Raw genomic sequence first — 24,881 nt, 5'->3', positions numbered from 1 at the left:
CAAAAAGTTTTGTCTTAAATAAGTTTCACACTCTTTTTGAATACATTTCTGTAAAGCCATACATCTAAAGTAGATTCAATAATATATTCACTTATTTCTACAAGGAGTGACTCCCTGTTAATATCCCTTAGATTACCACAGTTTGGTCCCTGGTTTATTTTTTTCTCTTTACAGAAAATGTAAAGTTTCCCACAGTAATAATACAAAACAGCACAGATTATTCCAGATGTTCGTGTTTTTTAATAGCAAAAATGACCAAAAAAAACCGTTTCATTACCGAAAGTCAACTTTCCCAAAAACTTCAAAAGGGGGGATGGACGAGGAGTATTTGAATGCAGCAAAACAACTGCACAGAAACGGCCCAAAAGTTCCCAAATATCTTAATGAAAATTGGACTTCATTTCAATCCGGTCATTCAAAACGTTCAAAAACACCATTCACGGACAACCATTGATTTTACTGCACAAAATGTAACAACTGTGTAACAGGCAATGCTAAGCCGAAAATAGCTGTACACAAGGGTCCTTCAGCAACCCTGTCCATAGGAATGACGTCTGTGAACGGTTAATCAGCTGATTCTGAGAGATCAAATCAACCAAAATAACACGGTTTTATCTGTCAAAAGGCGTCTTACGTCTATCGACAACTGAAGATTATCTGGTGGGACATTGTTGACATGCTTTATTGGGGTAAGGACAGATCATAAAGCTTCTGAATCGCACTTGTACAAAGCGGTATTTATGCTCAGTCAGTGGGACCCAACGATACTCAGCTAACGCCAGGCCTGTGTTGTTGCTTTGTTCATATTTTCGTTGTTAAAAGATGTTGATACAGCTGTCGCTGTTAAGAGGGACAACTGGCTCCATCGTTTAAGTTGTATTAAGCATTCGAGCCGTATTTAACCTGCCGGACTTACAGATACATTTGTTAAAGAAACCGGTACAGCTAGCGTTAGCTAGCTAGCTAACTAGCAGGCTAGACACAACAAGCACAGACAGCGGCTGGTCGCTGTTCTCCTTAATAAATGAGAGAGACAAAAATCATGTATAAATCTGGTATTAAATACGTGATTAAATGTATCTTTTCGCTTGCGTTGATCTCACGTCATTACAGTAGCTATCTAATAGACGAGTCAGTATGTCAGCAAATATAAAAATAAAAAAACAGGACAGAAAGAGCAGGAGGTCTTTTATTTTTACACAATACTGGCCAACATAGAAAACACCACTTTTTCCAATTGTATAAACTTCATGATCTGTCTTAAACCGGTTCCTTTGTCAAATATTTAGAAATATTTCGAAATGTAAAGCTCCTGTGAGGAACTTTCGGTTTGTGTTGATTTTGGCGCCCCCTGTGGACAAAGCCGTACCCCTTATCTTGTCGCTGATGGTCTGGTTTGCACATTTTGTAGATCATATAGAGGTAATAAATATTCATTTCAGTCTGTTTCAAAACCACAGAAAAACTCCTCACTGGAACTTTAAGTAAGAAAAAACAACTTTGTATTACTTTGCTTTAATGGGACAGTTTTGTACAACAAACAATTTTGCTTCACTGTTTTTCCAATTGTGCATTTAAACACAGAAAATATTGGACAATTATCAGAATAGCTAAATGTCTAATCATCAGCAAATCAGTCAACAACAACTTATGTAATCATTTACTTTTCAAAGTAATTTAAACGCCAAAAAAGTTAATTTGCCCGTTCCAGCTTTTACAATGTAAAGGTTTGCTGCTGGTGGCTATTGACTGCATTTCCCACTATTTTCTAATGTTTAAAGCCAAATCCATAAAATCCATCCATTAAAAGATGTTATCTACACAATAATTATACTCAAACATCATGAACAGGATTAGTTTGTTCAAACTGAGATACAGTCACTGCAATTTGTTGTGTCATCATTTCTGTGTTCTGCACTGCACAGCTGTATGGTAATTAAACTGTAATTATGTTGTATGTTTGTGAAATACTTAAAGGCCCAATTGTCAAATGCTGTAAAAAAACGTATTCAATGGTTGCAACACAGTAAAGTCTACCAATACTACATTCCTGTTGCAGCAAAAGTCATGGTATGCCTTTGAATGTTGACAGTCTGTTCACTCAGTCAATTTAGACAATGACTGCACTCTGAACGCTGGAGTAGGAACAGGCTAGTTTTCCTCCAAATAAGCGAACATACCATTGAGAGTGAGACAGTGGGCCAGCAAAAGTGCCCTCTGTGTAAAAAGGGCTGTCAAGGATTGTACCAGACTCAACTGATATGTTTCATGTCATTAAAACAAAAACTCAAACCTTGATATAGCCTATTAAATGTAGCCTACACATTTATATATACATATAGAAGTTGTGTGACCCTTTAAGCATGTGTAAGCTAATTACTTCTTCAATTGCCCTCTACAGATCGTCATCATGGACAAGATTTTGGAGGGCCTTGTGAGCTCCGATCACTCTGTTCCAGTGAAGAGGGCCATTGTAAAGAAGGTAGTGGAAGCAGCAGAGAAAGAAGTGACTGAGGAGCAGTGTCAGTCCCTATTTGCTCTCACCACCCGCCTCATCTTGCTCGGTGAAGATGCCTTTCAGAGGCAGATCGGCCTCCAGGTTTTGGAGGCCTACGCACGCTACCATCGCCCAGAGTTTGAGCGTTTCTTAAGCAAAGACTTTGTCCTCAGTCTCCTCCAGCAGGGCTACGGCCACCTGGACCGCAAAGACCCCGCCATTATAGACTACATTCACTGCTGCCTGCGGCTGCTCATCAGCTGCCCCTCGGTGCTGGAGATCTTCAGCGTGATCCAGGTGGAGGTTTTAAGGATGGTGTGCGAACGTCCAGAGCCTGCTCTCTGTGCCCGCCTGAACACTTTGCTGTCGGACTTTGTGCAGTGCATCCCGAGGGACAAGTCAGGCGTTTTGTTCTGCCAGCAGCTGGTGAGGACAATCAGTTACTTCCACTGCTTTGCCAGCCAGGAGAGGGAGCTGAGAGAGTATGTAGGTCAGGTGACGAAGGTCAGCACGCTGCTGCAGAATATCTGGAAGGCTGACCCAGCCACGCTGCTTCCCTCGCTGCAGGAAGTCTTTGCCATTATCTCTTCCACAGGTGAGACTCTTCCCGTCTTCCTTCCTTCCTTACAAAATACCTATAATACATCGATTAAAAAAAGAGTACATTTTCACACTTTCTCTTCTGAAGGGCAAGTTTTAGACGACTGAAGTTGTCCTTAAGGATTACAAATTTGGAATTTATTCCTTGATGTATTTTTATCTACCAGTAATAAAAAAGAGTCTTTGCATTTGGCAGCAGGGACCCATGACTTACTCCCCTCCCTCTTTAAATCTTGGCATTTATACCGGGGTTTTTAGCACATGATTAATCACCTGGGAACAGTAACCTTGTTTTATTTTAGTTTTTAGGACTCTGCCAATAGCTGACTTTGATCCCTTGGCTTAACTCTCTTTATTTTTATAGGTGAATGTTCATCCAACAGTATTCAGTATTATTGGCACACTGATTATTTTCATTTGGGAGGTAGTGGCCTCGTTTTAACAAACTTGTCATTGGCAATTGCTTTCAAACCCACTGATTCGAGGAGCAAACTTTCCTCAAGGGCAAACTTTTAAAATCATTTGCTGAGAAAATATAATAGAGTTCAGAATATTCCAACACAAATCAAAGCTGAAGTCTGTTGTCGATGGTACATTTCGGAGATGTCCTCAGCCTGCTGCGCAGTGTTGCGAGTGACTGAACTATGAAGCAGGGACAAAATAAACAAACAGTGGCAGCACTTTCAATTGAATAGCCACACCGACAGCATGCGTCAGTGAGCAATGCGAGGAGCAGAGCCGCTGCGGGTTAAAAGGTCACGCTGCTTCTTTGTTATTGACGTTTTTCAGGTGAACTGTGCTTCGAACATGCTGCTGTTGCGCTTGATTTAGACGTCCCTAGTGAAACAATTTTCATGCCCTGGCAGGCGCTGGACTAACAACTTACAATATAATCTAACCAAACAATAATATATAAACTATGTGGAGCGGAAATGCCAGTTTTAATGCTGCTTTACTGTCCGCTGATGCAAAAACAGAAGGTGGGGTTGTGTAATTGTGTTCTATTTCTACTCTTATGTTTTACAGACCCCTCCTTTGACCCATCCATCGCTCTGGCCAGCCTGGTCCAGCACATCCCCGTCCAGATGATCACAGTGCTCATCAAGAGTCTCACCACAGACCAAAATGTCAAAGACGCAAGCATGACTAAAGCACTCTGCAGGTGACTTTACACATTTAGTCATCTGAGATGGCATGGTGTTATTTTAATGATGTGTTATGCATACACATTATGACACACACCCAACACTCTGTTAATTTTGCTTGTATCTTGCTTTGCTATCTCTTTACATGTGATCATTTTTGTGTGTGTGTTACCATGATGTTACTACTTTTCTGCACATTATTTACACCTTAATTAATCATTCTCGTTCTGTCTAGGATGATCAACTGGCTTTCTTGGCCTCTGGCCCAACATGTTGATACCTGGGTCATTGCTCTTCTGAAAGGACTGGCTGCAGTTCAGAAGTTCACCATCCTAATAGACGTCACTCTGCTTAAAATTGAGCTGGTTCGTAGTGAGAATTCCTCGTTTTTAAGTATTATGGATGCCAAAAGGACGCTTGATAGTAATAATATGTATCTAAACTGACAATCTCGAAGATTTCAGTCTTGTTCTCTTTAGTGCCATCTAATAGTGATATACATTTGTTGCAGTAGTAACTCTTGATTTTCCTCGCTGACGGTCGCTTTCCTTTTTAGACTGTTTGCTTCATCTGAGCGTCAAATTTGTTCCTTTTTCTTGGATTTTCACGTATTTTTGAAGTTGTATCTGTAGTCATCGATCTTTTCTTTGTTTGTTCAGCCATAGTAGATTACTGTTTACTCGCAAAACTTGCAGAGACCGGAAAAGCAGCCGCTTAGCTCCGCCTACCCTCTCTGGCAGACCAACCACTGCTGGGTGATGGAAAACTTGTCACTAACTGGGCGCCGCTTCTGATTTTTCCGCGAATGTTGTTACAGACACCCAGTCCATAATAATACTATATATTTCTAATGCAAAGGCTTTCATCAGTGGGCCATAGCCTCAATCACCATTGTGTTACCTCATTCAGCGATAGATAGACGTATATTTAAATGAAAACCTTCGAGATTGTCACTTTAAAAGCTGATTAGACAGTAATAGTTGCAGTAAGATATTTGACCTAAAGCTGCTTAAATGACTCACTTGAACTATCAAAGCAATTTCTGAGTTTATACAAATGTATTCATGAAATATATATTTTTTTTTAATCCGTAGGTATTCAGTCGTCTGTGGTACCCAATTGTGCGGCAGGGGGCGCTCACTGTGCTCTCCCATATGCTGCTGAGTTTCCAGCACTCTCCCGAGGCCTTTCACTTGGTAAGGGATCTCCTCTCTCCTCACAGCCCATTTCCCTCTCATATGGCCACTTTATTGGTTTTCTCATTTTTCTCTTTCTTCTGGCTTAAATTACTTCAAAGCCGCGTAGACTTCTTTTCCCAGAACCCCAGGCTCAGCGCCGCTCTCTCACTAATGATGTGTGAAGCACTTAAATGCGGAGAAATGGCCCTTGAGTTGGCCAATTTCATTAGTATCTAAAAACATGAATAGTTTTAAATATACTCTACAGGGTTCCCGGTGATCAGCTACCCTCTGGCTGACCTTGCAAGTTTGTGTGATTTCAATTTAAGTATTACCTTTCAAAGTGTTCAGCTCCACAGTGATCTCAATAATTTGGTCTCATCTTCTCCCTGTCCCAGGTTGTTCCACATGTGGTGCATCTAGTCCAGTCTTTGAGGACAGATGGTCTCTCCACCAGTAAAGCTTTCTTGCTGCAGTTCACTGAGCTCATACACTGCATGATGTACCAGTACTCCGGCTTCCCTGACCTCTACGACCACATAATCGAGGCCATCAAGGTAAAAGAGTGGGCGTGCACGTCATACTATAAACGATTTAACTTGAGTGTGGTTTATATGTAACTTTTCCAATATTTCTTTTCAGGATCTCCCAAAACCTGGAGAGGAAAAGATCAAGTTGGTGTTGAATCAAAGTGCCTGGACCTCCCAATCCAACTCATTTGCCTCGGGGCTGCTGAGGCAAGTTGGGAAGTCTGAGACCGGAAAGACTGGCCTGGTCAACCTGGGGAACACCTGCTACATGAACAGCATCATCCAGACCCTCTTCATGGCCACAGAGTGAGTCAGAGTCCTGCAAACTTCATCTGTATACTGAACCAAAGGCATAAACGTGGACAGTCTGAGTGTCTGGTTTTCTCCCTTCAGTTTCAGGCGGCATGTTTTATCATTACATCTGAATGGCTCCAACACATTAATGAAAAAGCTGCAGCTGCTCTTCGCTTTCCTCGCACACACTCAGGTGAGTGCCGCCCCGTCTAACAGATATGACAGAATTTCATTAATGCTGACAACAATAATTAATTGCTTTTTGTGTGCGGTGCACGTCCGTTTCCTGCAGAGGGCAGCATACGCTCCCAGAAACTTCTTGGAAGTGTCTCGGCCGCCCTGGTTCAATGTTGGCTCTCAGCAGGACTGTTCTGAGTACCTCAGATTCCTTCTAGACAGGTACGGCCTCAGTCCAGGCAGAATGATGAATCAATGTATTGGGTAGTGCTGAGATGGTGTCTTTTATGCTTCCCTGTGTATAAAGCATTGTTAGAGTTTAGTTTGTCTGGGGTTTAATGATGTAAACTACTCTCTTTAGTGTTTCGTAAAATCATTGTGCTACATTATTACACTTGCACAAACTAAAATCAGTGCACAGTTTTCTCCTGTGTGTTTAATGTCCCTGTCTCCTGATCTCAAGGTTGCATGAAGAGGAGAAAACACTTCAGGTCCTTGAATCAGCTAAGCCAAAGGTCGCCTCCCCTGTTGACACAGGCAACAAAGACTCAACAGGTCAGACTTCTCCAGAGGACGCCGAAGAGTCATCTTTGTCTCCAGCCGAAGCCAAACCTGTGAGTGACGGGAGGACGATGATAGAGAGGATGTTTGGTGGGAATCTGATCACAGGGATTCGCTGTATGCAGTGTAACTGCATCTCTGAGAAAGAGGAGCCTTTTACCGACCTGTCTTTGGCCTTCTGTCCGTCTGCCACGTCTCAGGACAGCTCTCAACCTGAGGGCCCCTCCGAGGAGCCCAAGGTACTCTGTCAAGGATCTGTGAATGGCGGCAGTGAAACTCCCGAGCCAGGCACAGCCAAAACCCCAGCTAGCAATGTTAATTTAGTGCCAGTGACGAATGGGCCTCCTCTGTCTGTGCCTGACCTTGTGAACTATTTCCTGGCACCAGAGATCCTTGACGAAGAGAATGCGTATTTCTGCGAGAAGTGTAGCTCCCTGCAGCGGGCCGAGAGGACCATGAAACTGGTGTCGGCACCTGAATACTTAATCCTCACCCTGCTGCGATTCTCATACGATGCCAAATGCCACGTGCGCAGGAAGATTCTGGACAATGTCACCATCCCGCCTCTCATGAGACTTCCTGTCCACTCTGCTTCAATGCATACACAATGTTCCTCTTCTACCTCCTCTCCTCTGCAAGTGGACTCCCCTGAGAGCAGTGAGAATCTGGCCAAGAAGCTGAAACCATCCCAGAAAGATGAAGAGGAGGAGGAGAAAGAGTGGATAGATGGAGCAGAGCTGATAAACAGAGGGGGCGAGATGTCAGTTCAGTCCGTGCCCTACGTCCTCAGCTCAGTGGTGATGCATTCTGGCATATCGTCCGAGAGCGGCCACTACTACTCTTACGGTCGTAACATTAACGGAGCGGACGGAACGCAGCATCCAGCCAATCACCTTGCCCTCAAGGAGGATTCGGGAAACGGCCAGGCCGAGTGTAGCCCCTCCACTTGCTCGGCTCTCTCAATTTCACCTGAACGAGGAGACGCGCTATCTAACAGTGGCCAGGAGGCAAGGGATTGGCTGCTGTTCAACGATAGCAGAGTGACATTCTCATCCTTCCAATCAGTGCAAAACATTACTAACCGCTTCCCCAAGGACACAGCGTATGTGCTCATGTACAGGAAACAGGACCTACCAGGGCAGAGCGTAAACGGGGGCCTGATGGCAAATGGAATGAGAGTGAGTGCAGAGCCTCCGCTGCAGAAAGAACTATTGGATGCTATTATCAAGGACAACAAGCTGTACTTACAGGTGAACAAAGACACACTTCTCCCACATAAAGGCTTTATGGTACCTGTTTAAACCATCAGTATATAAATGAAAATCAAGCATTAAGTAATTAGCATTAGTATTTAATCAGCTGCTAAGAGGTTCAATGGGTAATTGACTTATTTTCCATCTGACACGTAACATCATTACCACTAACCCCTCTAAGAGGGAGGTTTTTATGAAAGTCAAGGACCGTACAAGTTTCACTTAGGTGAAGGGGAGCTGAGGGAAAGCGGACTGTACTTTTCAGATAACTAAGAGCCTGCGGAGTATTGGATTTCATTTTTGTGACTGACCAAATCTGAAGTGTCCTGTTATAAGACGGGAGGTGTAATTTCACAAGTCATTGGACCGTGCTGTGTTGAGTTGACTTTTCAGTGCAAATCTGTAAGTGTCTGAAGTAGATCACCTCTAGAGGGCGCTGTAATAATATAACATTGATGGACTATTAGTCACAGAAAATGCTAAATACACTTTTTAGAATAGCATACTTAAGTTATGTGTGTGCTGTTTTTAGTTGTTTTAACTCTTTAAAATTTATTTTATTCGTTTTGTTTCTCTGAACTTTCAACAGGAGCAGGAGCTCAACGCTCGGACTCAGGCGCTCCAGGCCCCTTCATCCTCCTGCTCATTCAGGCCCAACGGTTCAGATGACAATAACCCACCAGGGAGCTGCGGCCCATCTGGTGGAGGAGGAGGAGGAGGGGGAGGGGGCTTCAATACTATTAGTAGACTGGTCTTCTGAAAGAGAAAAATGCAGCAGGAAACCCAGAAGAACGGACACGAAGGGACTCCTGAACTGATACATACAGGAGCCTGAAGCGTCAAACGGTGGATGTGTTTTAACCTCAGAAAAAGAGCACTGAAATGATCTCAAAACACACACACACACACTCACACACAAAACATCTGCGCTAATTCTGATCTTACATTTGAGTTTGTTAAAGACCTCCTGACATAATCTAATCTTTTTTTAATACATTTTAATTTTTCTCGGCATTGTAATCTTTCGATAATCCTCCAAATTTCCAAAATAAACTTGGTTGACGATACTTAAGGTGCGAAAGTATTGTCGCCCATAAATGAAAGAAATGTGGCTACATCTAATTGTTATAGACGTAACTTCAACTACAAACTTTTACATACGTTGACTGAACATGTAAGACGGATTCAGTCTGAAACATGTATATCTGGTTTGTCAGTGTTTATAATATTACCTCACACACAAACACACCAATGCAAATACATGCATGTGCAGAGCACAGTACAGAAGAACGCATTCAACTGTAATATATATAGAGACTTTGTCATATTTGTGAACACACAGCTCACAACCTTTGTTTACTTTTCTGATTTGCATGCGGCTTTTCCTCACGAGCTGTGGAGTTTGATTTTCAAGATATTTGAATCTTTTTCGATGTGTGCTTTGGTGTTTTATAGGTTTCATATTTCATGCAATAAATGTACATATGACTTAAAATATTCTTTCCAAATAATCATGGAGAACAAAACTATATGTGGAAAACTGAAAACTATATATATTGGAAATCTCCAACACAAAGGCATTTTTTGGATATGAGTATTTAATGTTCTCCCTCTAACAGGCAGTGTGATCTACAGACAACTAAATTGCATACTGCTTGTTAAAACATGTTTGACAACAGTAACTTTTTGAAAGCATATTTTAATGTATTCCTCTGATTTGATCATTCAGGGAGACTTTTGTGTTCATGCTAATTTTATGTGCCTTTTGATATTTAATGCAGATTTTTGAAGAGGGATTTGTTGGGATACACACCTCAGCTGTACTGTGTTAATATTCAAACAGGCTTCACTTTTACCTACAGTAAAAAAAAAAAGGATCAGTATTTGTTGTTTTGTCTCACCTAACCAGGCCAGTAGGTTAAGGTAAAGTTATTCAAAGTAGCATGTTGGGGCACTATACAGGTATAGGGTTAGAACATGATCATAAAAATGTTCAAAAATTATAGAAATTTGATAAATACTCAATTGAAAGATGGCATGTCAAAGCAGCAGGTGCTCTCTAGAAAACCTTAAATTCATATCTGCAAATGAGTCAAACACCAAAGGTTACAAATGTGTTGTTATACTCAAACGTACGTTAATGTCTGTGCCTCAGTGCTTGTCGCATTTTTTAATTCCACGTTTGATTTGCAGATCATTTATATTTACCAATAGCAGCCACCTCGAGTATTAAATACTAAAAACTGAAAATGATTAAATGTTAAATTCTGTGCATATTTGATACTACAAAACCTAAATAAGTCCACTAGACACTATCCAATGTTGAGTTTGTAAGTGTTGATTACAAAATTGCAGAACTTTAAGTTGTTGCAAAATTCCTCTTAACAAGCACATGTACTGTCCCTATTTTCTGCTTTGATTGCAAAACATTTCTGCACGGATGGAAGTGAATATAGACCAAACACCGACTGAAAAGGGAACTGGGAAATCACATGCAATCACACAATTTGCCAACAGGCATGAGACAAATAACAGCTGTAATGTAGCAGTCGCAAATTACTTGCAAAAGTGGCATTTATTTCTAATCAGCAGTTGGTACGGTGAAAACAATGCAGTAGCACTAAAGCTTTTAAAGGGCATTTGGGGTAAAATAAAAAAATCAATGATTCTTAATTATTAATCAACCAAAATGATTTCCTGTTTCTCCTCAGTTTTGTTGAATTGTTAACTCTTGGGGATAGTATGATATCATCTCTTCAAATTGAATGCCGTTTTTGGCTTTTATATTATTTACTCAAGTGTGGGGTTTTTGTATGTACTCATTCATTTGGCATTTACTGACACTAAATGCGGCGCAGTCTTTGCATCTTATGTGTGTACAATTAAATAATGCACTTCGACTCGGGCATCCTCAGCTGCATTATAATGGATGCAGTGGAACCCACATAAACTAAAGATTTATGCACCTGTAAAGCACTGCAAAGGAGACAAGATTAAAGCATCACAGGCACAAATGCACACATACCGAAAGCATTAAGAACATGCCACACAATCTATTTGTTTTGTAACGCTTAGACTGCTTTGCTAATTATATGGTACCGTGAGTAATAATTCATTAGCTGGAATTGGTGTATAGTGTCAATAGCCTTTAATTGGTCCCTATTTCTTCATCAATACCACGGCTGTTGAAAGAGCTAATGTGCCTGTACAATGGCAAAGTCATTAATCACAGACTAACAGGGAACAACCTCTGGGGGAAGTGTTTACCATTACAATGGCATTCCAATAAGATTCCACAGATACCTTTCTAAATCCATGGGAAACACCTCTTTGCCAGTGGATTACAATTACAGCAGTGTTGTTCAGTCTAATATATAGATCAGATATGGTAAACAAGATCCATAGTACAACAACAAATACAACCCTTTCCTTACAACTAGTGTTGGGACAGTAGTCTTTAAAACACTACTGATCTATTATATTAAGAGCTCAAAAAATGAATCCTATTGTGACAAAATCTTAGCGAGCCAACTGGATTGTACTGCTCTAAACACACAATGCATAACTCCCTTTTAAGAATAAAGTTTTAATACCAGGTAAGATAATTACCGATAAGTACACTTAAGAATAGGTCAATGCTTTTTGTGTGAGTCGCTCTAATAAACGCGCATTATGGTTGTTGTAGTTAAGACGCGCAATGATTTCTTGGGACCCTTAGGTTCACAATGAGGTGGGTCGTTTCTTTGTCTTTTCTTCAACTCTCTGAGGCCACTTTTGTTTTCACCATACGTGGATACAACTCTCATACACCGTCTTATATCTGTAAGCCCGCTCTGCAGTCATTTGTTGTTCCCTGGGAGGGAATACAAACGAATTTTGAACTACATGTCCCATGTTGAAAGCTTTACAGTTGTCCCTGTATGCCGCCGCCTCCCCATTCCGTCCTCTACAATAGTATTAAAGCGAGCAGAGCTGCAGGAAAGAAACATCCGGTATGAACTTTCAAAGTAAATTTCACATATTGGGAACAGTATAGTGGCATCATGTTCAAACAATGAGCAGCCATACATACAAACATAGCGCTAAATATGTGACTATGATACAATAAAAGACATGAAATAAAAAGTAAAACCAGTCAAAAACTGGCAAATTCACAAGTGATTCAACTGAAGAGCTCTGTTTTGGCAGTTGACGTTGGCAGCGGTTGAAACTAACGTTTAATTTCTCCTTTATTTTGAAAGCAGTATTTCCTAACTTCCTGTTTGGTGTGGTCAGCCCTGTTATCTTGACACCGCCATGTTCCAGAGGAGGGTGAGTTGAGGGAAAGACGGAGCAACCCTGTCAATCATAATTAAGGAACCATGGGAGTAAACTGGTAGGGAAGCTCGTCGGAACCACTGTGTTTACGGTGAGGTCTGTTTTAAATTGCGCAGAAACTACAACTATGCACCGGTGCACTGTGGGACGTTTACATCTAATTTCGCCAACTGGGAATCTCTCCACTTTGACGGGAATTAGCATGGAGCGTCACATATAACAACAGAAAACTTAGCGACTCTCAGCTGCCTGCGCCTGTTTTTTGTCCCCACAGCGCTCCACTTTGTACAAAATACACAAGTCAGCGTTGATATTTGTACAAAAGGCGGTGCCGCGGAGGTTTATATGAACTCCAAGCTCAGGATATCCCCGTGTATTTGACTACAACTCGTGGAAAATCTGGTCTGTGCATTTCAGAGAGCTGCCTTGTCGGCGAGTCTACTTTCGAAGAAGGAGTGACGGTATTTATCGCTCTCAAATGCACTACATTTGAACTTATATTTCAACTTCGCCGTCTGATCTTTGTGCGAACTTGTTTTATTTTCAGGTACAAGAAGAAGGCACTCCCAAAAGACAACGAAGCCGAACAGAAATCTGCGCTCAAACTCCAGAAAGAGCCAAAAAGGAGCAGATATGAGTGGGGGAGATGTGGTGTGCTCAGGGTGGCTGAGAAAGTCTCCTCCTGAAAAAAAGTTGAGACGTTACGTAAGTGCACTTTATATCCTATTTGTTACATTGTAATAAAGTAACCTGTTAAACAAAATATGCCAACTAATCCCCTGACACTTCAAGCGCACCGCTGGGCGCAGTGATAGACGTGTAGGCCTCGGTTTGTGTGCATTTCTGCTCCTGCTACAGCGTGTGACTCCTCTGAGCTTAGTTTGCCTTGTAGTCCCTTACTATAAGAGTCACGTTACCATTAATTAGCAGGTAGCAGGATGCTATGGTTTTACCAAATTGCTTCTAAACAAGATACATTGCTGTTGTTTTGGGTCAAACCCTAGATATTTTCATTATAAGACGGCCTCCTTAAAGCTCCTGTGAGGAGTTTTTCAGTGGTTATGAAATGGACTGAACTTAATTCTGATTACTCTATATGACCAAATGACAAAAGCAAACCAGAAAATCAGCGACAAGATTGATTATTTCTATATAGTTATTTTTAATGCCTCAAACTGCTGGCGGGGGGTAGGTGTCAGTTGAAACGATTAACTGCATGCTGCCTTTGTTTACATTTACCGGGGCACAACATTTAAAGTGATATATATGACATATGACTGTTACAGAAAACATAAATAGATTTTTTGTTAAAAAAACACCACCTAAGCATGTACAGGACAAGCAGCTTTTTTCAACTGCAACTCGGCTACACTAGGTCACGTGCATCGGAATCATGTCACCACACCATAGTGCCAACTGTGCGCAACATTATAACCCTCCGCCAGTTTGTTGTTTTTTTGTTGACATCTTTGTAGTCATACAGAGTTGTATAGTAAGTGATTGGCAAAACAATGACGTTGATTAATTGCTCCTACATTATTCTGCTGTTTCCTTTTAAATTTTGAAGTTAATTTTTAATATGCGTGTGTGTTGACACAGGACTGACCACTCTTACTTTGGCTCTTATGGCTCCGTCCTTTGAGGCTTTGATTTTCTTGCGCTGATTACACAATACATTGATCACCCTGGGAAGTAATGCTTGTGCAGTCACAGTCAAGAACGCACCGTGTCAAAGGTGGCGGATGGTCACGCCAAGGGTTAAATGATTTACAAAACCTCTGCGGACTACATGAAAGGATGACCCCATTCCTGTACATTGCAAACAGTGTTTGTAGAAAGCTGTCAGATGTGCGTAATGAAGTGTTGAACTACTATGAATGTTAACCGCCTTTCACTGACTAATTGTTCATGCTACTCACTCATCATGAGGACAATACATGTCTCTTTCTCGGCCATACATTTTTCACACTGGCTGTGAATTGTCTCTATTGTGAGTGTGATTTTCTCTACTTAATTGCTGTGAACTTTGGCAGCCGATGCAAAAACAAATAGTTTAGCAGCACATGAGCTGTCAGGTCTCTTTCTTTCCTTGTGGATTGGTAGATATCCCCGTTATTGATATTTGAATTACAAGGCCTGCAACTTGAGAGGAGGGTTGGTTTTGCAGAAACCACAGCTCCAATGGAGTCTTTTTTTCCCGGATAGCAATACAACTAAAGCCTAGCCACAAAGACAGGATTTTCACAGAGCTCTCACTATGTTTACAACAGGTCTGATTTGAGGAGGAAGTCAAAATCCTAATTCACTACCTAATTTTAATAATAATTAAAATAGTGTATGCCATTAGAAGTGGTATTCACTCACAGCTTCAGGACACTGACCTAATTTTTGGTAAGAATTGACTATTTTGAGTGTCAGAGGTCACTAAGATTTACTGTACGTTTTGCTCAGAACTTAACAATCCCATTTCAGGATGCTCTCACTTCTGCATTACTTGAGATAATCCCCAAAACCAAGGGTTAGCCATAATGACCTGAAATTGTTCTCTCTCAGTGAACACAAAGCCGGTGGAGGACTTAATTGTTCTCAAGGGGATATGGAGGCTAGCTGCTCCAGTTTTGTAACTGTTTTCTGGACACAGCAGCATAGAAACGCCAGGAGGCCATCTCGCAGTGTGTTGTGAGGAGCATGGGAGCTGCTGTGATGATGGTTTTATAAGGATGATTTCTAGTGGTATACGGCTTTTCCTAAAATACAAACAACAGTGGTCTGTTCTTCTGTCATCTTTTATTGAGAACATTTGCTCTATTAATTTATGGTTATGGTGGAAGTTAAAGAGAGGGTATTATGCTGTTTCAAATTTTAAGACATATTATTACAATGTTGGATGTCCAAACTAAATGTGGGTTAAGTTTCAAATCTGTAGGTAAAAGTATGTTGGAGTAATCCCCGGGCTTCTCAGCTCAGTCTGCAGGCTTCTGTGAACGCCAGGTTTCACACTGTTTTTTCTAAACACTGCACTTTGTGAAGTCACAAAGTGCAGCCTCAGCAGGTTTCGGAGAGCTGGCCAATCAGAAGAAAGTGGGCTTGTAGAGGCGGGGTTTCTTAAAGGGACTGAGCTGACTGAGTTGTTTCAGGCTGAGGCTGTATGAGGATTTTGAAATATGAAGCTTGAAATTAGCATAATACCCGCACCACCTTTAAACAAAGAAACCACATTCCAACTTTTAGCGACTTACATTACCAGCACCTTCACCTCCCCATACACTTTACTGAGTAGATTTGTATTATCTCTATTTATATTATCCTATTATCCTGTTCATCAGTTTGAACTTGTTTAAATGACTTATGTAAAGAAAATTAACTTTGGCCAATATAACTCCGGACTTTATTGGTTGGGGTATACTCTGATTGTATCGCCATTGTTCTGAACACATCCATATAAAAAGTAGAGTTTGTGTCATATTTGACGTTAGAGAAAATGTGTCCCACCATTTTAATATCAAGCAAAGCAGGAAATCACATAAGTGTATATTGAAATTTCACAATTCCCATCAAGCTGTCTATCATTAAATAAAGTCTAAAAATACTCATTAGCAAAACAGGGGGTTGGATGAGGAATGGTTCCCTCTCCTTGTGAAAGATCATGGTGCTTTGTCACATGAGGCTGTGTAATCCATGGAAGCGCTGACTGTCCTTTTTTTTTGGGGTGGGTGACGAATTGTTCAACCGTTACCTATTTGGGAATTTACCCCCAGCTGTTTGAGTTGATGCCCAAAATAAATAGAGACGTCGATTCTTTTCTAAATTAGAAATCATGCAGCTGCTAATGAGGCATTGTTGTTAAGGCTGAAAGGGATTAGTGGGATCATTTTAGGGCAGGTTGTAGGAGTTGTTTGAATCATTTGTTGACTTTTTTTCATTTGATTAACGTTTTATTTTGAAAAGGACATTACTTCCTTGGATGACACAACATTTAATGTTATGGCAATGGTCAGTGTTTTAGCTGCACTGTTTATATATCAAAGTGTTAGCATTAGGGCAAAGTATTGTTTGTTTGTGTGATACCTGTGAGATATCCGGGCTACAGTACCTGCATTTTTAACTCTTCCTTGCCTAGTGAACTAGTCAGGTAACCATATAGTTAGACTCCTAAATATCCAAGGTTGTATGTGTTTTGTGTTCGGTGGCTGTCATATGATTTGGTGTGTTTGAGAAGTTACGATGGCTTGTGATTACCGCTCTGGATATCAGATATAGTAAAATCTTGTGGTTAGGGCAGATGATACTGTCTCTATGTCACTGGAACATAAACTGAATTGGTGGCTCTCAGTATTTTCCCTTGAGACTGCTATATAGTTAGTAAACTGCATTGGCCTGGGATCACATACATTTTAGAGCAGAAGTGAACCCAATGAGCCTTATGAGAAAATGAATTAACCCTTTAGCTTTGTGTCTCTCAGGAAATGTTTGATTTGCTGACACTACTTTTCTTTCTCTGCTGTTAGATAGTAGATACATGCAAGTTAAACTATCATTGTCATGTCAGTATCATGATACTGTCCTATTACTACATTATATTCAGGCTTGGCTCTATTTTATTTCACATTTTTGAATACCTTCTTAAATTTCAGTTTCAATTTTGGTAAACCCATAGCCAACTTTCCTTAAATTAATCCTGTAGTCATGTCTTTTCCTAATAATCACACTATAGTAGATGAACCGTTCTGATCCCCTCCTCCAGACTGAGCAGCATTAGACTAGAAGCCGGGCCCCCTGCTTACCTGATTAACCACTCAGGGCAAAGTTTGCCCCTGAGGCTCTGCTGCCGATCGCTGGAGCTCAAAGGTGAAAGTAGTTCAGCCGTCTTGCCTGCGTCTGAACAGCCGCAGCCATCATGAGCTTGACACATACTAGAAAATGTTGCCATCTTTATTCCTTCCCATTGAAATAAGTGTGAGAACGCAATTCTGACTGAACATTTTTGGTCAGTTTGACCCAATGTTGGCCAACCTAAAAATGTTTACTGCCTGACCGAAGGAACACGGCTGCCAATTTATATGATTCTTATGCAAGACAAGGAAGACATTTAATTTAGATTTTATGACAATGATTATTGACTTCTCAGTAAAAACATCCTGAGAATACTCTGAGAAAGACTCAACAGTTCCTGCTCTTAATGTCTCATTTAGGGGCAGTATGAAGGTATCCAACCACAGTTGCTTGTCTAGGACTTTTCCCAGCCAGATTTTGTCATAACTGTATCCTTTGTGGTTTCCCATTTCATTGACACTGCATTTTCCATCTTGTTCTCATTTTTCACTCTCATTTCTTGTAAATTTCAATCTGTGAATTTCTGTGTAGGTCTGCTTGTAAAAACTCTCTTCAAAGGAAGTGCTTGTAGACTGGTATCTCAACGTCATCTGCAGTGATGTTATCACAGCAACCTTAGAAAGTACAGAGTGGGAGGTGCTAGGCTGCTTTCAGCGAACTCTCTGAGTTTGCATGTGACAGTAAGTTGCCACATCACATCTTACGCTCACTGTTAGAGCAAACTTTTCTTCTCATAAAATGATTCGCAGGTATGTTGCCTTTTAAAAAGAAATGCCATCATTGCCTGAAGAGACACTCGCCTTGAGCATTTATACTTTATAACAAGATTTATATACATACATACATATATACATGGTAATCCAGACATGTGACATCATAGTTTGTCATATATTATAGCTATATTAAGATGCTTTTTTGACCAAAAGTTCCAGGAACTCAAAGCACATCCATCTCAAAGCACGGTGATAAACAATCTCGAAGCACGATGATAACAGTGTGCTTGCAGCTGCAGTCTTTTAAACATGACAGGTGAACACTGCGAGTACTCAACCAATCAGGAACAGTCAGCACTGCAGGCCCCGCCTTGAACGTTCCTGGCTCTTTGGATAGTACTATCCCCCGAGCAGGGACTTTTCTGGGGGTAAATCAATTATGTTTTTGTTTCAGTGCTTGTTTAGGCCAGGCTCTGACTTGGGACAGGTCTGTGCATACATGCATACTATACCACAGATGTACCACATCCCCTCACCTCCCATCTCCTGACAGTGACAGCAATACTCACAAAGCCAGATGCCTGACATAAGGGATGATGGTGTCTTAAATGTGCTTTTGGTTCAACGTTCCTCTTTCCCATCAGCGCCAAAGCATAAATTCCTGACCTCTGTCTAATACATGCCTAACTTCCTGACCTCATACAATGCCATAAGAGGCTTTAAGCCCATGTATGGCATGTAGCAATCTAATAACATTCAGTGCAAAGTACCACGTCTTCACCACCAACCCCTCCATGTATAGTTTTACATATAGTTTTTAATCTTTAATCTGTCCGTGTCTGACCTCTTCACCTCAGCCTGTCCAAACAGCCTCCAGCCTGCAACCCTGAACAAGAGAGATACAGCATGTCTGTAGTTGTAGTTGGAACGGGGATGCAGCAATAGATGGGTTGTATCTTTTCTAAGCTTCTTCTTCTCGTTATAAAAACACATCAGCTTGTAATGTTGGTATAAGATTTGCAAACATATGCAAATATCCTGTTATAACATGCAAATGATGTAACATGAGAAGTGACGCGTTATAACAAGAGCAAATATATTTCGTCATAGTGGCAGAAACATGCTGCTGTAAGTGAAGGAATATGACCCTGTCTTGGCGTTACATTAGTGGTGGCCCCCCCAACCCAATTTAGCTAATGTCTGTATGTTTGTAAGTGTCTCCCAGCTGCTTTCAAGAGCTGTTACTTTTAGTGTTGCAGTTCTCATTCATCATAGTGACATGCTCTCATCTTTTTTTATCTCTTATTACCAACAAGAGTATGTCACAACGAGGACTGATGCTTTATTAGAGTAGTTAGGTTCAGTATATGTAAAGCCCCATGTTTCCTTCGACCATATAGTGCAGTGCACAATTGTTAGAAAGTTGGGAATAAGTAAGGTACATTTGGCACTTTGTCAGCTCTATTCTCCCACGGCACGTTGCTGTATGGATTATTATAATCAGTGTTGTTCTCGGGCATGTACGCACTGGAAACAGATAAGCATTTAGTTATACACTTTGTCCAGCCCCTAATAGGGCCTCAGTGCTGCAGAGCTGCTGGGGAGACCGGAAGAAGGAAAATATTGAACCCTGAAGGTCCTCCTCTGATGGCTGTAAAGGGAGACTGAGGATAAACTCCAAGCCAGTCTTGAGACCTCTCATCTGGGGGAAATGCATTTACAGTATACACTACTGTGGCGGTCAGCCATTACTTCTGTATGTGCCTGACTGGAAACAATTGTCCTTTGCAAAGTGTAGGGGAATATGTGCACCGCAAACGCCGTCAAACGAAAACAAAGGCATAGCTCTTTGATTAAGTAGAGGATTCATTAAATCTGCTTAGCAAGTGGAACAGAGAACAAACACTCACTTTCTGTTAACTCCCCCAACCCCCCCCTCCCCACATGCTTGAAGAAACAAACAAACAAGCTACCCGGACAGGATGCAACAGAGGGCTATTTGTGTAGCATTAGCCTCTTAGGCTAACAAAGAAAACATTTCTGGATCGTGTCCTGACTGCAGCAGCAGCAGCAACGCAGCTCTCCATTTGGAGCGAGCAGACTACTGTTGTGTGATCTGCCACAGCTTGAAAATGGATTGCATGTGCCATTAATTATTCAATGTCCATTACAAACAAATAACCATTAAATATTAATATCTGTGCTACTACAATAGTTATCCTTACCGGCCCACTTTTGTCCAAGACACAGACAGTTGTCATTGTGTTATATATAGGTGTGTCAGTTTCATTGTAGCAAATGTAGTCCTGAAGTTAGGCCACTAACGTACAAATCATACAGTCGATTCCTCACACTCTCGACTACTTTATTTTCACAGTGATCTTTCTACCAGCAGAGCTTTGATTGAAAGCACTGAGTGCATTTTATTCCGTAGTTGAAATCTTTGTTTAGGCCTTTGTTTTAAAATACAATAGGAGTGAAAAGCGCCTGCATTTTCTCCTGGATATTTATAGAGTGTAGTAAGCCTGAAATTATCTCATTGCATCACAAAGGAAAACACAGCCACAAAAACAAAACAGCCAGTTGGAGTAAAGGCGTCTGAGAGTTGGCAGTACATAGATTTTTTTTGTGACACGTTGTAAATATGTCATATCAAATTTGAAATGGTCTGCCAAAGGGGCTGTCCGGTAAAAAAATAAATCAGCCATTTTTCTTTTATTCTCCTCAGGAAGATTGCATGTGCTTATTACTGTCATGCATCTGGCTCCTGCTGTCTCTGTTGCCATGTGGTCACCAGTCCGCTGTCTGGCTGCATCTGGCTGTCTGCATCAGAGCAATACAGATAGCTTAGAAGGCAAAAAGGTGGATAAAACTGAACTCAAGTCAAGTCCAGCTTTTGCTAGACTCTCACTTTTCACTCACTGCACCTTTCTTAGTAGTTCATCTGTTGTTTGTTATCCTTTAATGCAGATTCTTGAGCAACAGAACTGTAAAGAGTTGTTTATACCAGTACGCAACCATTTACAGTTTCAAAATAAAGTGGAAACCAAAGATGAAGTTGCTTGTGATTTAATTTTTAGCTAAAAGCTGATGTTGCAGGACACAATGGAGGAGGTATCGTAAAGAAAATGCCCCTGGAATATGTTTTTAACAAGCTGCATTATTTGTTGAAATATACAGTATGAAGGCACTAACATTTTTTTTAAAGTGTTATTTTCTCCTCTAAATTTAGCCTGCTCTTATATGAGCCCTGAAATTGTTGGACTAAATTGCTAGGTCAACGCTGACAGAGCATTTTGTATACAGATGTGTCTTTTTCCCTGGTGCAGCTGTTTACCATCCTGTGTGCCAAATCCACCAGCAGCTCGTAGAGGAACTGCACAAAACTGGTTCTCATGTGGACTTGGTTTTCCTGTTTGAAGCTTGGGAACAGATTAAGAGTTGTGTTTTCTGTCGAAGTCAAATTCTCTTGAATTGCAAACTGATGCTTTTGTGCTACTTGTCACGGTGCCAAGTCGAACAGTTTTCAAGTGCGGCTATTATTAAAGGCAGATGACAGAAACCTCTCAACTATTTGCCAAGGTTAAAAGTACACGTCATCATGTGTTATTTCTATTTCTTATGATTGCTCAGAACGATTCTCATATACACTGAAATGACATAGATACAATTTAAACAGAAGTCTCGCATACTTAAAATGTTTCTCATGTTTCTGTAGTTTAACTTCTTGGCAGTAGAAATAATGTGTCATTAAGCTGCTTTCTATTTCCACAGAAGTTGTAGTTTGTTCTGGACATAGAACAGGGCTAGTAGGAGAGCACAGATGGCCCAAGATGGTCTACACTAACCAAACAAAAAGGCTGCAGGGGTCTCTGCTCCCATCAGATTGATGCGTGCCTTGTTTTAGAGCGACGCAACAAACAGAAGTTGGGCCAAATTTATGATAATGTGCATTCCCAGGATTCTTGCAATGCAGGGGAAACTTCTTCAAGGCTAATGGTGTGGGACCATGAATATGTATGCAGTGACACGCATACATGGGATATACCACAATGGCGATCAATAACTTTGTCATCATCGTTGAGGAGAGTGAAAACAGGATGAGAAAGGCTGGAGTGCTTCTCAAAGCGACGGCATTAGGCAGCCTCCAGTGACAGCAGCTCTCTGTTCTCTTGCCTCTTTCTTTCCGTTCCCAGTGCTTCTTGGCAGGCACACTCAGCAGGAATGTGAGGTTGCTCTGTGCTCTTCTTTGCTGGTCTGCTGGGGTGTGAGCGCCCGGTCCTGGGCTGCTGCTGGCCGCTCAGCTCAGGGTAGGATGGGCTAGTCTGCGCTGCAATGCACTGCAATGCACTGCAATGCAATGCACTGGCCGATTGTTGTTTCTGCAGCAGCACCGGGGAGGGAAGAGGAGCCGCTCCCTGGCGCCCCAGCAAGGCACGGCCGCCCCTTCCTGTGTGAGGCGCTGATGGCTACCAGATGGCGGGGGGAAAAAAGAGAGGAGGAGGGGTCCTAAACTCTCTCCCTCTTGTTCTTTATCTTTTTCAGCATTTTATATTAAAATTTGTCTACTTTTTCGCTTTCTTTCTCTTTATCTTTCTTTGCCTCGTTTCCTCCATTGTTCTGAATCTGGAGGATGAAATGGAAAGTGATGCAGAATGTGATTCTGCTGTATCCAGGCTATATACCATGCTGCGCTTCTCTAGGTGTTACATATCCACAGACACAAAAGATGACACCATGACTCACTTGTGATCATGACTCACTGAAGAATAGTATACTTTGAAAGCCCATTTATGACGCACACTCCCTTTTTAAAAGACCACCACTAACATTCAAACATTAAACTTTATTGTGTCTGTAGCTGCTGTCACCATAGAAGTCTGCTGACACCTGTTCAGCAGGGGCTGAGGTGCACATGTGGTGCTTGACAGGCTGCAGCCAGAAGTCATGTGAACAGTCTAGTCACTCTGAAAGCCCGCTCCTCACCAACAGGAGGCCCCCTAAACTCACTACACATGGAGACCACCATTAACTCTTTGGCCAAGTCTCCAGAGCGTGTGCATGGTCACAAAGGAATTTAGAGGCATCATACACATTGCATGCTAAGTATTATGCAAGTAGCATGAAATTGTCAGAATCCTGCAAGTACAATTGGTGGTGCTTCCCCTCCTATTAACATGTGGACCACAGTTGCTTTTAATGCAACCTTGCCTCAGGGTTATCAAACAAAAAAAAAAAGTCATGTTTTGGAGCAAATTAGGCAGAAAAAGAAGCTATTTCTGTCAGATGTCTTGTGATCAAGGCCTTTAAAAAAAACTTCCTCTTCTTGAGCTTTAAAGGGATTTTTTTTGAAATGTCAAAGATATTCAGAAGAAATGTTCCACTGTGTTAAAAACTACCAGTTGTGCGCCTGAAAGGAAAATTGCACATGCAAGATGCAGGGTACCAAATAGTTCCCAAAAGGGAAAAAAAAAAAGTGTTGTCTGTTTGCATTCTCCATGCTAGCTTTGGAGAAGATTCTTTGCCAAAGAGCTTTTGTTGTATTTCTCTGATTAATTTGACATCTTGGAGAAGTTTAGCAGCTGGTTGATTACAGAGATCAGGTTTTTGAAGATAGAAAAATGTCCGACTGTATGTGTTCATATTGAACTCCAAAGGTTCACCTGTTTTTTCCCCCTCCACACACACACATACACACACACCCTAATGCAGCTGGCACTTCAGTTATGTGGTGCTCTGTGATCTGACCCCAGCCGCTGTGTCTGCAGCCCCTTAATATAGCCCGCTGCTGTCATGGTAGTTTTTGCCCCCTCTTCTCTGCCTCTGTGCTGTGTGTGCACCAATATGTGTGCATGTTTGTCCCAGCTGGAGGACAGGCCGAGTTACACAGGGGGGTGTTGGGGTGTCAGCCTGGAGAGTAGCTGTGAAATATTGGTACTGACCTGCGTAATTTCCCAAGTTACTGTGAGTCAGACAGGCCCTCAATAAAATTGATGCTGTCTGAATCTAATCACCTTGAATTTGTCTTCTTATGAGGTTTAAAACATACGTTTCTATGTGAGCTTTATAGTAGGAATCCTCAGAAGAAACAGTAATGGACAGAGAAAGATGGATTGCTCTTTGCTATTCACCACCGGTCCTGCTGGGGCTACTGTCCCTGATTGCATTAGAGTTACTATGGTGCTGCCTGATATCTTTGGCCTGGACTCAAGCCAGAGGACGCTGTTCAACTCGTACACACACACACACACACACACACACACACACACACACACGCAATGATAGAGACACAGAGATGCAGCTGAGACCCCCGCTCTCACTGAGCGTTCGTTTCCAGCCTGATTGGGAGCTTTGACTCTGGAGGACCTCCTCCCCCTCTCCACCTACTTTCTTGGCAATTCTCTGAACTTTTCCCTGGCACTCTGCTCTTCTTTTTACGCACATTACGGGTGCGTCTTAGAAACCTGTGGAATACCTTCACCATCTTTGTCTCAGCTCTAAGCCCATGGCTTTTGGATAACTTATTACAAACTGTGTGAAATCCAGGCAGAGCTCAAGGTTGGTAATTTGTCTTACTTGACTTAAAAACACAATTTGCAAACACTAAAAGAAACCAGATCAACTTTTATGGGAGAATATTTGCTACCAGGAATATAAATGTCATACATTTTTTTGTAATGTCTGTAAGTAATAGTCTTCTGTGGCATTATGCACATTTCCAACACAAGCATGATTTGATCAGAAGTTTAACTGACAGGTGTTTAGTTTAAAAGATGCATCAGC

General features: G+C 41.5%; 2 protein-coding genes across 4 annotated transcripts in view; both read left to right on the top strand.

Moving 5' to 3' along the window:
- The first annotated feature begins 558 nt into the window (after nt 1-558).
- usp38 (ubiquitin specific peptidase 38) lies at nt 559-11,228 on the top strand. Of its 2 annotated transcripts, none has more exons than XM_069666712.1 (11): nt 559-660; nt 2,402-3,092; nt 4,124-4,259; nt 4,478-4,607; nt 5,337-5,438; nt 5,819-5,977; nt 6,063-6,256; nt 6,344-6,437; nt 6,537-6,643; nt 6,885-8,232; nt 8,825-11,228. In XM_069666712.1, exons 2-11 carry the CDS (start codon nt 2,411-2,413, stop codon nt 8,993-8,995), a joined length of 3,123 nt encoding a protein of 1,040 aa, XP_069522813.1. In that variant the 5' UTR covers nt 559-660; nt 2,402-2,410; the 3' UTR covers nt 8,996-11,228. The 2 variants fall into 2 exon arrangements, with proteins under 2 accessions (XP_069522813.1, XP_069522812.1); XM_069666711.1 differs by having other exon boundaries at nt 559-689.
- A 1,352-nt stretch (nt 11,229-12,580) lies between these two features.
- The window catches only part of gab1 (GRB2-associated binding protein 1), a 52,467-nt gene continuing 40,166 nt past the window's right edge, over nt 12,581-24,881 (top strand). For both annotated transcript variants that reach the window (XM_069665831.1, XM_069665830.1), the window contains exons 1-2: nt 12,581-13,013; nt 13,100-13,257. In XM_069665831.1, coding sequence (XP_069521932.1) covers nt 13,186-13,257 — 72 coding nt within the window. In that variant the 5' untranslated portion in view covers nt 12,581-13,013; nt 13,100-13,185. The remainder of the gene's footprint in view (nt 13,014-13,099; nt 13,258-24,881) is intronic.

The sequence above is a fragment of the Semicossyphus pulcher genome, unplaced genomic scaffold (assembly GCF_022749685.1).
Source record: "Semicossyphus pulcher isolate SPU_LCO1_2020_fin unplaced genomic scaffold, fSemPul1.0.p SCAF_17, whole genome shotgun sequence".
Lineage (NCBI taxonomy): Eukaryota > Metazoa > Chordata > Actinopteri > Labriformes > Labridae > Semicossyphus > Semicossyphus pulcher.
The sequence above is the reverse complement of the archived record's forward strand: the minus strand, read 5'-3'. Positions and strand labels throughout refer to the sequence as shown.

What these genes read in the sequence shown, in the direction of transcription:
- usp38 (XM_069666712.1), top strand. Translation starts at nt 2,411, where the DNA reads ATGGACAAGATTTTGGAGGGCCTTGTGAGCTCCGATCACTCTGTTCCA. An exon ending in CTCTGCTTAAAATTGAGCTG is followed by an intron (nt 4,608 to 5,336) that starts GTTCGTAGTGAG and finishes TTTAATCCGTAG; the next exon opens with GTATTCAGTCGTCTGTGGTA. An exon ending in CTCCCGAGGCCTTTCACTTG is followed by an intron (nt 5,439 to 5,818) that starts GTAAGGGATCTC and finishes TCCCTGTCCCAG; the next exon opens with GTTGTTCCACATGTGGTGCA.